The following is an 11,628-nucleotide window of genomic DNA, read 5'->3' as shown; positions in this document are numbered from 1 at the left end:
GATATGAGATGGTGGTGGTGAAGATGTTGGTGAAGCTTGGTCCTCCCACGAAGAAGGAAGCGTTGGTGATGATGATGGCTTTGATTTCTCCCTCCCGAAGGGAAGTTTCCGAGGCAGAATCACTTTGTCGGAGAGCAAAAGGGCCCGTGCCCAGGTTTCCGCCTCGAGACGGCGACGCTTCGTCCCGAAAGGTTGCTTATAATTTTTTAGGTAAAAACACACCATATAGGAGAAGAGGGCGTGAGAGGGCCAACAGGGGCCCCAGAAGCCATCAGGGCACGACCAGGGGGTGGTCGCGCCCTATTGGCTTGTGGTTAGTAGGTGGCTCCCATATGGTATATTTTTGGTCAAATAGTTCTTAAACATTCCAGAAAAATTCTCTCTGAAGTTTCAGGTCATTTGGAGTGTGTTGATTTTTCTACCTTTTTCTGAGTTTCCCGGTCGAGAATTCAAGTTTCCAAATATTTCTCTATTTGTGATGTACCTTGCATATTCAGAGAGAAAGGGCAGAGAGCGGCGTTTCTTCTCTCGGGCTCATCTGCATCCGCGGTCACGAAAAAAATAAAAAACAATACTAGAAAAATTCAAAAAAAACTTTTTTGTGTGGTAGATAATTTGATGCGTGAGGAACAATCCAAATTTCAACTTATTCAGACATGTGAGCATTTCTCAGCAAAAAAGACAAATCAGGCTGCTGCTCATGAGATGTTCTTACCCGATTTGTCTTTTTTTGCCGAGAGCTGATCAGACGTCCAAAAAAGTTGAAATTTGGAGCGGACCTCACGCATCAAAACACATACCATAAAAAAATTGGAGTTCTTTGAATTTTTTTTTCGTATTTGTTTTTATTTATTTTCGTCAGCGGGAGCAGATGAGCATGGGAGCAGACTTGGATTTTCGCATAAGAATTGTATGATAATAAGGAATAATGGACAAGAATAACACAAATGTCAATAAAGAATGATGATGCAAAATGGACATATCAAAAACCTATGCTCCGTCCTTGGCTACAGCGGGCATCAACGCCTTGGCGATGCCTTTGGATGTCGGGTCCTTCGTTAGTTCTTGTGGCTTTGGAGTTTTTGCCGTCGGCCACATTTCTGCGCGGCCTTGGTGCCGGTGTGAAAGTCAGAGCGGTGGCCCTGGAGATCTCCTATGTGTCTGGTGTTGTCTTTGGTCGTTTGGGCGGCAAAGTCATCGACTCGGCTGAATCGTGGACTCGAGGTCAGTGTGGATGTCAGAGTAGCGGCTACGAAGATGGTTCTAGGGTGTCAGCTTCGGTTGCTCGGGTGACAGGGCGGATGGCTCGCCCGGTGCGCGTCCTTGGGGTCGGCGTGTGTTGTTTTTGTTTGTAAGTCGGAGCAGCGGCTCCGGAAAGGGGCTGTAGGGTGTCGACTTCGGTTGCTCGGGCGACAGAGTAGGTTGTTCGTTTGATGCGCGGTCTTGGGGTTGGCGTGTATGTCACAGGAGCGCCTTCAGATATGGTTGTAGGGTGTCGGATTCGGTTGCTAGGGAGAGAAGCCGGTGGCTCATTTGGTATGTGACCTCGGAGTTGGTGTATGTGTGTCGTGCGTTGTTGTATCGGTTTTCAGTCAGTTTTTGTTATTAACTGGTTAATTTTTTCTTTTATATGAAAAGATAAAGCTTCTACTGGTTCCTTAAAAAAACGATACATGACGTATATAAAACCTAACATTTTGTGTGAACACGCAAGGATCCGGTACCAATCACCAGTGGCGGAGCTAGCTTCTCACATCAGGGTGGTCCTTCCCTAAAAAAATTGACAAGAAATTTGACACGCAAACGTTCGAACTAGTTCTCATTATCACAGCAAAATAGATCAATATGGTCTTGCAAACAAACTAGAACTATCAATTAAGACTAATTTTTGCATAAATAAGCTTATATGACATAGTACATACATACCTTGAGAAGTTAAAAAAGACTATGTCTCCGGCCTACACCTATGCATTGCCATAAAGGTATCAATTATATCGTCTTCATTCACCTTGGAGAAAGAATCCCTCTCAAGGTATGTGACTAGGCAATCATCCAAAAGACTATCACCCATCTTATTTCTCAAATTGCTTTTGACTATGCTCATGGCAGAAAATGCTCTCTCAACATTTGTCGTTGCCACTAGTAGAATCAATACCAATTTTAGAAGCAAGTACACCAAATGATGAACTATATGTCTTCCTGTTTGAATAAGCTTAACCGAGAGATCAACAAGATTTCCAAGGCCTCAGAAGTTCTCATCTTTCCTCATATCATCTATGTAGTTATCAAGTTGCAGTTCAAGGTGTAACAAGTCAGCACTTGAAAAATCTTTGGGATAAAACTCAGCAAGTCTTCGTACCTTGCATGCATTAAAAGAAACAAATGAGTTGAAGGGATTCAATACCAATTGTAAAAGCAATACAAATTTTAGAAGCAAGTTCACATACCTTTTATGCATCAAAAGCAACAAATGAATTGGTAGGATTCAAAGCAGACATACAAGATAGCAACTCCCATATTGATCTCATCAAACCGATTATCAAGCTCTTGACTAATTTTGTCAATGACTCCAAGAAAAACCTCTCTTCTAAAGTATTCATCGTTTGATTGACTTCAAGAAAACCGTGATCATCTTCCATAAGGCACATAATCTTCTTGCATTATATGAATTTGAATGCCATGCCTGTTACAAAATAATGTGACCTTTTGCAGAAATGCATCCCCCACAATAGACCAAAGTTCTTGTATTGCACTTTTTGCAGTTCTAACAAGTGCCATTGCAGTAAGAATATCTTGGTCTCTTCTTTGCAAACAATCACACAAATCACTTGTGTATCCAAGAATGACAAGCATCAAGTGTGCATTGAAAATAAAGTCAAATGACTCAAACACTCCTACAATAGTATGAATTTTGGGCCAATCACTTCTTTGTGAAGCATCTAAGTGAATACTTCAACCTCATCTTGTAAAGACGCATATCATCACTATTCATCTCACAACAAGATTGTCAATTGCTGCATGAGAATTCACAAATAAGTTATATCTCTCTTGAGTTGCATTGTGCACACTTGTTACACAACCAACATGCTTAAGAAGAGCATCCTCTCTATTCCAATTCCTCCAACCACCATCAATAAATGCACTAGTTCCCTTACCACTAGTTTTCTTCTCTTTGAACAGGTAACACAAAGCAAAATGCAGATTCTTTCATGATACTATATTCAAGCCAACTATGGTTATGAAGCCACAAAGGATTGAACCAACGTTCTCTACTCCCAATTGATCTTTTTTCAAAGTCATGTGCATAAGGTTTGAATGGCTTTTTAAGGATATATGCTCTTCGAACTGCGTCTTGATCATTAACAGGATAACTTGCAATGGATATCCTTTCTCCGGGATCATGTTTAAGACGACTGAAATCATAAACCGGTGGTAATGCAGGTGACACATCTTCAGTTTTCCCTATGGTCACACTAGACATAGACAATGTTGGTTCTTCAGTTTGTTGTTCGATCACAACTGGCACACACAAAGTTCTCCAGTTTGCTCTTCGGCCACATCCGGCATATTCCCCGCTTTCTTTTTCTTCCCTATCCTCATAGCTTCTTTCTGGAAAAAAGAAACAATGTCTCCACCCCTCTTCATTTTACAACAAATCTACAAAAAAAAAAAAAAACTAAATCAATTCACTAGCCTGAATTAATATGTATAAAAATACAAACCATAGTCTGATTTCTATACCTAAAAGGCTAAAACAGAAGAAGCAGAGCAGCAGAGTGCAGACTGCACAGCGCAGGGCGGCAGGGGTGCACCCCCCGTCGGGCGTCGGCTGCGCAGCGGCATCCTGGAGCTCCCCGCGTCGGGCGTCGGCTGCAGCCTGCGGCGTCCTCTGCGTCGGTCGTCGGAGCCTGGAGGCTGGAGCAGGGGCGGACAACGGCGCCACGGGCCGGTGGCCGGGTCGGGGTGCGCCGAGTCGGACTGGCGGAGGCGCGGAGCGGCGGGCGGCGTCGCGGCGAGCCGGCGGCGGCGGCAGGGAACGGGGAACCGCAACACTCGGGAATCGGGGTCGGTTCGGCAGCTCGCGTCTGGTAATCGGACGCCTGGCGATTCGGGCCGGGCCACAGGCCTAGTAGGCCGACTGGGTGTAAAATCCCAGGGTGAGCCCCCACCCTGGCCACCCTGCAAGTCCGCCACTGCCAATCACCCACAGGATTAACTAAAACCATGTGCCACCTTTTTGTTTATCAAAAATTTAAACTATGTGCTGCTAGCCTGCTATGATGTTTACCGCCTACTACTCCCTCCGTACTTAAATATAAGTCTTTTAAGATATTTCACTAAGTGTCTATATACGAAGCAAAATGAATGAATCTATAATTTAAAATATGTCTATATAATCCGTATGTAGTCTACTAGTTGAACCTCTACAAAGACTTATATTTAAAAACGGAGGGAATAGATGCTAGTATATGTCATGCATGATCCGTTTGATTTCGCAGATGCTGTCTGGAGGATTTGGCGTATCCAAAGAAAAGGACACATCTGAAAATACATTGGAATTTGGAATTTGGAATTGCAGAAAGAAGTATCAATGAATTTGTCCGGAGACGAGCAATTTGATTTGTACAAACAGCAAAGATGTCATAAAAAATATCTATGCGAGTATTACAAAGCATCAAGGATGCCAGTCTGAGTAGTGACCATTACATCTCGCAAAATTACAGGTACAGGGTGAACTTTCAGTTCAGTACATTTGCCGGCGTTGAGCACGGCCATGCACGGTATGGTTCACCTTCTCCTCACCGGAGGCAGATACTTTCAGACTAGCACCAGTTCACTATTCGAAAGAAAGGGACATGACTGGGCATTAGTATTACAGGTTACAGAGGAGGAGAGTGGCATCTTGCTCGGCTCAGTGTCTCAGATGGTGTAATCTGACCACTGCTGTATGAAGGAGGTATGGTCCATGGACTCCCCTGGCATGTCGTCGCCCTTCTTCCCGCCGATCAGCCTCGCGGGGTTCCCCACCGCGGTGCTCCTCGGCGGCACGTCGATGAGCACCACCGACCCGGCACCGATCTTGGCCCCGGCGCCAATCAGCACGTTGCCCAGGATCGTCGCCCCGGCGCCAATCAGAACGCCGTCCCCGATCTTGGGGTGCCGGTCGCCCACCGCCTTGCCTGTCCCGCCCAGCGTGACGTGGTGGAGGATGGAGACGTTGTCGCCGACGACGGCGGTCTCGCCTATGACGACCCCGGTGGCGTGGTCAAGGAGGATGCCCTTGCCGATGGCGGCGGCCGGGTGGATGTCGACGGCGAAGACCTCGGCGACCCGGGACTGGAGCGCGAGCGCGAGGGCGCGGCGGTTCTGCGCCCAGAGGACGTGCGCGACCCGGTGGGCCTGGACGGCGAGGAAGCCCTTGTAGTTGAGGAGGCAGTGGGAGAAGCCCGCGCAGGCGGGGTCCCGGGAGCGCACGGCGAGGAGGTCGGCGACGGCGGCGGCGCGGATGGTGGGGTGCGCGGCGAGGGAGCCGACGAAGAGGTCGTAGAGGAGCGTGGAGAGGAGGGTGGAGGAGCAGAGCTTGTTGGCGAGGTGGAAGGAGAGGGAGCGCTCGAGCGACGGGTGGGAGAGCACGGTGGCGTAGAGGAAGGAGGCGAGCGCCGGCTCGGCGTCGGCGTCGCGGCGCGCCTCGGCCTTGATCTGGGCCCAGACCCAGGACTCGTCGTTGTCTGACTCCGGGGGCGGGTAGGACGGCACCACGGCGGGGTGGAGGGCCGGCGGGCTGTGGCGGCGCTGCTGGGGATCGGCGCGGAGGGGCTGACCGGCCGTCATCGTCGTCGCCGTCGTCGCGTCGATGGTGTGTGGGCCGTTGGCTTGTGAGGGCGCCGTGACTCTGCGGTGCCGTCCGCGGAACGGGTGTATAGGCGCGGGCCGTGTATAGCCACGTCCCGCGTGGTGGACCAGCCAGCCAGCAGCCAATGAGAATGGAAGCTTATCTCCGACCGGGGCCCAACCTAAGGTGGTACACACGACAGAAGAGCGCGAGCCCGAGTTGCCGAGAGCAAGCGAAGGCGACACGACTGGATGGCGTACACACGGCAGCGCTGACTCTTTCTTTGCAAATAAATAACCTAAATGTTAAAAAATACAGTCCTTTTTAGCTCTCGCAAGCACACCCTTCCTTTACCGTCAGACCGAACCGATCGCGCAACGGTATGCCCAGGTGTTACCCGATCGGATCGGATCATCGCCAGCCGCGGTCAAGCGTGTCGTTTTGTAGTGGCGGGTCCCACAAGGAGGCATGTTCGTTTCTTTCCTCGATGGACCGTTCGAAATCAAAGTGGGGAGATGGAGGGGAGAGGAGCGATGTCGTGCAGTTGCCACATCTACTACCCTAAAAAAATTAGAAAGAGAAGACAGGTCCAACTTAAAATCTACATCGTCTAATCATGTACAATGATGTCAATACTCCGTTAACGAAAATGACTCACTAACGAAACACTAATACCCTCCCCGCTTCTACTCGTCCTACACGTCCTCGGTCAACTGCTCCCGGCCTGGAAAAAGTCCATTTCAAACCTTGAACTGGTAGGGCTTCAGCGAATCGAACCCTGAACTTGAAATCCTTGTCGTTTGTATCCTAAACTTTTAGATCCCGGTCTAAATCAAACTTTGATATCGTTTTAGAAGTAAACACGCTGACGTGGCCATGATTCTTTATGTCTGGTGGGCCAGGTTGCGTTATAATCGCAACGCGCGGTGAGAGACGAGGCCACAACAAAGTAATTGGGGATTTTGGAGTGGGAGGAGTAGGGTTAGGGGCGGCGGTTGCGGATCCTGAGCGGCGCAGCGGCGGAGCACGTTGCGCAGTGCGGCGGCTGATCTGTCCACAGGAATGTCGTGGTCATCGGGTCATTCTGCTGTTGCTGCGCCTGGCTTTCGTCGAGCCGCGGGAAGGAGAGGGGAGGAGTCGAGGTCGCTGGTGCCCTACAAAGAGAGCCCGATGGCTTACTAGCCGGCGAAGCTTTGATGGTGCAATCCTCGTCAGAAGGCGCCAAGATGGATCTCCTTGAGCATTCCTAACTCAGGCATGAGGTACTACGCGTGCGTCGATGCCATGGTGAGTTTGATTTTGATGTTGTTTCTCTTCATTTGTTCTCCTCCCCACTAATTCATTTATGTTACTACAAATTGAACAACATGGTGGTTGTGGATTTGTTGAATGGCATGATGATCCATTGCCGAAGTTTTTGAGTGATCTGATTGGAGATATGCGAGATGAAGTGCGTAGGCTGAGAGGTAGAGGGAATGATTCTCGGTTTGAAGATGTCACTCCATTTGTGGTTGTGCCTAAAGCTCAAATTGGAAGAAAGGTGTTGGCTATCTCTCCGCAAGATCATCTGAAAGAGAAGAATGCAGTGTTGGAAATATGCCCTAGAGGCAATAATAAAATGGTTATTATCATATTTCCTTGTTCATGATAATCGTCTATTGTTCATGCTATAATTGTATTAACAAGAAACAATAATACATGTGTGGATAAATAGATCACAATGTGTCCCTAGCAAGCCTCTAGTTGGCTAGCTCGTTGATCAATAGATGATCATGGTTTCCTGATCATGGACATTGGATGTCATTGATAACGGGATCACAACATTAGGAGAATGATGTGATGGACAAGACCCAATCCTAAGCATAGCACTAGATCGTGTTGTTCGTATGCTAAAGCTTTTCTAATGTCAAGTATATTTTCTTTCGACCGTGAGATTGTGCAACTCCCGGATACCGTAGGAGTGCTTTGGGTGTATCAAACGTCACAACGTAACTGGGTGACTATAAAGCTGCACTACGGGTACCTCCGAAAGTATCTGTTGGGTTGGTACGAACTGAGATCGGGATTTCTCACTCCGTGTGACGGAGAGGTGTCTCTGGGCCCACTCGGTAGAACATCATCATAATGAGCTCAATGTGACTAAGGAGTTAGTCACGGGATGATGTGCTACGGAACGAGTAAAGAGACTTGCCGGCAACTAGATTGAACAAGGTATGGACATACGGACGATCGAATCTCGGGCAAGTTCTATACCGGTAGACAAAGGGAATTGTATACGGGATTAATTGAATCCTTGACATCGTGGTTCATCCGATGAGATCATCGTGGAACATGCGGGATCCACCATGGGTATCCAGACCCCGCTAATGGTTATGGGCCGGAGAGGTGTCCCGATCATGTATGCATGCCTCCCGAACCCGTACGGTCTACACACTTAAGGTTCGATGATGCTAGGGTTATAGGGAATTATTATATTATGACCCACAAGTATAGGGGATCAATCGTAGTCGTTTCGATAAGTAAGAGTGTCGAACCCAACGAGGAGCAGAAGGCTCTGATAAACGGATTTCAGCAAGGTAATAACTGCAAGCACTGAAAGTAGCGGTAACAGGTAGTAACAAGTGACAAGTAGTAGCAACGGTGCAGCAAGTGGCCCAATCCCTTTTGTAGCAAGGGACAAGCCTGAACAAAGTCTTATAGGAGGAAAAACGCTCCCGAGGACACACGGGAATTTCTGTCATGCTAGTTTCATCATGTTCATATGATTCGCGTTCGTTACTTTGATAGTTTGATATGTGGGTGGACCGGCGCTTGGGTACTGCCCTTACTTGGACAAGCATCCCACTTATGATTAACCTCTCTCGCAAGCATCCGCAACTACAAAAGAAGAATTAAGACAAAGTCTAACCATAGCATTAAACTAGTGGATCCAAATCGGCCCCTCACGAAGCAACGCATAGACTAGGGTTTAAGCTTCTGTCACTCCAGCAACCCATCATCTACTTACTATTTCCCAATGCCTTCCTATAGGCCCAAATATGGTGAAGTGTTATGTAGTCGACGTTCACATAACACCACTAGAGGAAAAACAACATACAACATATCAAAATACTGAACTAATATCAAATTCACATGACTATTATTAACATGACTTATCCCATGTCCTCAGGAACAAAAGTAACCACTCACAAGACATAATCATAATCATGACCAGAGGTGTAATGAATAGCATCAAGGATCTGAACATAAACTCTTCCACCAAATAATCCAACTAGCATCAACTACAAAGAGTAATCAACACTACTAGCAACCTTACAAGTACCAATCGGAGTTGCGAGACGAAGATTGGTTACAAGAGATGAACTAGGGATTGGAGAGGAGATGGTGCTAATGAAGATGTTGATGAAGATGCCTCCCCTCCGACGAGAGGAGTGTCGGTGGTGACGACGGCGTTGATTTCCCCCTCCGGGAGGGAAGTTTCCCTGGCAGGATCGTCCTGTCGGAGCTATAGATTGGATGTGCTCAAGTTCCGCCTCGTGGCGGCGGCGAAACCACGAAAAAGCTCCCTATTGATTTTTTCCAGACCAGGACGCTTCATATAGCAAAAGAGGGGGGCTAGTGGGCCTTTAGGCAGCCCACAAGTTTGCCCACCGCCACCAGGGGGTGGTGGCGGAGTGGGGGCTTGTGGGGCCCTGGTGGCCCCCCTCCGGTAGTTCTTTCACCCAGTATTTTTAATATATTCCAGAAAAAATCCACGTAAATTTTCAGGGCATTTGGAGATGTGCAGAATAGTGGACTAGGATTTGCTCGTCTTTGAGTCCACAATTCCAGCTGCCTGAATTCTCCCTCTTCAAATAAACCTTGCAAAATAAGAGAGAAAAGGCATAAATATGGTACCACAAGTAATATAACAGCCCAAAAAGCAATAAATATCAACATGAAAGCATGATGCAAAATGGACGTATCAACTCCCCCAAGCTTAGACCTCGCTTGTCCTCAAGCGAAAACCAAGTTCCATAAACATGTCCACATGTTTGGGGACGAAGGTGTCGATAAAACATAATACGGACATGAGGGCATCATGATCACACATAGGACAACAATATATCATAAAGATTCTTATGGGAAAGTAACAATTCCTTCACAAAGCAAAGCATGAAGCAAAAACCGTACCGAGAAGTAATCAACAATAGTCCATAGTCATTGAAGCAATTGCAATTTATCACAACATCAGAAAGAGTCAAATAAGAGCTTGTAAGGCAAACCCACATACTCAATCATATCTTTTGTTGTCCACAATTGTTACAACTCACATGGTACTCATGGTGTCAAAGTTTCAGCTGAACACAGAGGAAGATAGGGGCTTATAGTTTTGCCTCCCAACGGTTTACCTCAAGGGTAAAGTCAACAACAATAAAGCATAAGTACTCAACTCCAAGTTGATATATGAATATAGATCTTTCCCAAACATGTGACGGTAGCCAAGACAAAGGCAAAAAGGGAATTGGTGATGATCACCATGACTTTTACAAGGGTAAAAAGTAAAGGTACAAGATAGGCCCTTCGCAGAGGGAAGCAGAGGTTGTCATGCGCTTTTGAGGTTTGAATGTGTGTCCTCTTAGTGCGGAGGAACGTCACTTTATATTGCCTCCTCTGATGAAGAACTTTATTATGCAGTCTGTCGCTTTTATGTCTTCCTCATCACAGGTTCGTACAACGCTTATTTTCCACACACTAATAGATCATACATATTAGAGAGCAATTTTTATTGCTTGCACCGATGACAACTTACTTGAAGGATCTTATTCAATCCATAGGTAGGTATGGTGGACTCTCAAGGCAAAACTTGGTTGGAGGTTTATGGATGCACAAGTAGTATCTCTACTTGGTGCGGGAGTTTCGGCTAAAATGAGGTGGAAGCAATCGTCACATGCTAAGGGATCTCTAATCATATAACATTGTTTGGAACCAAGCAAACACAATTCATTATGTTGTCTTCCTTGTCCAACATCTACTCCTAGGCATGTAATAGTTTGGTGAGTGCTCACAATTTCAAAAAGTGTCTAAGATGATATATTTATATGTGAACCTCTCTTTCCTTATTACTTCTTATTAATTGCAACAATGACTAAGGTCTATGTTGATTTATTCTCAACAAGTTTCAATCATCATACGTGTCATAAGTGAAGTTATCACTTTCCATAAGATCGTCTCATGATCTTTCATGCTATCGTTCTTTTCATACTCTTTGATCATGGCACAAAGCAAAGCCCTTGACTAAGACACTCTTTATTATATAGCTCGTAGGCTCGAATACATCGGGGGAGAGACAAAAGCAAAAGACTCAAACTAAAAACTAAAGACTTATTCCTCTAAAAGAAGAAATAAAAACTGAAAAGGAACGAACTAAAACAAAGGTAAAAGCAAAAGATATAAAGGTGATGCGATACCAGGGCAACTCCCCCAAGCTTGGCAGAAGCCAAGGGGATTGCCCATACCAATGCTTAGTTGTCTTCCTTTGGTGGTGATGGTGGTGTTATTGTCGCCTTTGATTCCAAGAGAGCTATCAATCTTTGATTTCTACCTTTGAGATCTGTGACATGGTTTTCCAGCAAAACAACTTCACGAGAAAGAGAAATATTGCGAGCACGAGTTGTTTCGCAAAACCTCAAGAGTTCAATCAAGGATGGAGACAACACGTGGAGGAAGGGTTGGAGAAAATCTACTCCTTCAACGTCTTCAATGTTGAACATAGGTTGAACTTCCTCCCTAGATTGGGTTTTCTCCTTAGCTTG

General features: G+C 46.4%; 1 protein-coding gene and 1 long non-coding RNA gene across 2 annotated transcripts; both read right to left on the bottom strand.

Moving 5' to 3' along the window:
• Nucleotides 1-3,025: 3,025 nt before the first annotated feature.
• Nucleotides 3,026-4,328, bottom strand: LOC123440185. Its single transcript, XR_006630294.1, has 2 exons — nt 3,742-4,328; nt 3,026-3,657 (listed from the first exon to the last, which is right to left on the bottom strand). It is a non-coding gene; the product is annotated as an uncharacterized LOC123440185 (long non-coding RNA).
• Nucleotides 4,329-4,620: 292 nt separating this feature from the next.
• LOC123444301 (probable serine acetyltransferase 1) lies at nt 4,621-5,972 on the bottom strand. Its single transcript, XM_045120984.1, has one exon. It carries the CDS (start codon nt 5,830-5,832, stop codon nt 4,921-4,923), a length of 912 nt encoding a protein of 303 aa, XP_044976919.1. The 5' UTR covers nt 5,833-5,972; the 3' UTR covers nt 4,621-4,920.
• Nucleotides 5,973-11,628: the final 5,656 nt, after the last annotated feature.

The sequence above is a fragment of the Hordeum vulgare genome, chromosome 3H (assembly GCF_904849725.1).
Source record: "Hordeum vulgare subsp. vulgare chromosome 3H, MorexV3_pseudomolecules_assembly, whole genome shotgun sequence".
Lineage (NCBI taxonomy): Eukaryota > Viridiplantae > Streptophyta > Magnoliopsida > Poales > Poaceae > Hordeum > Hordeum vulgare.
This window is presented reverse-complemented; position numbering and strand designations above follow the sequence as displayed.

Excerpts from the sequence above, each read along its gene's own strand:
- LOC123444301 (XM_045120984.1), bottom strand. The coding sequence starts at position 5,832 with ATGACGGCCGGTCAGCCCCTCCGCGCCGATCCCCAGCAGCGCCGCCAC.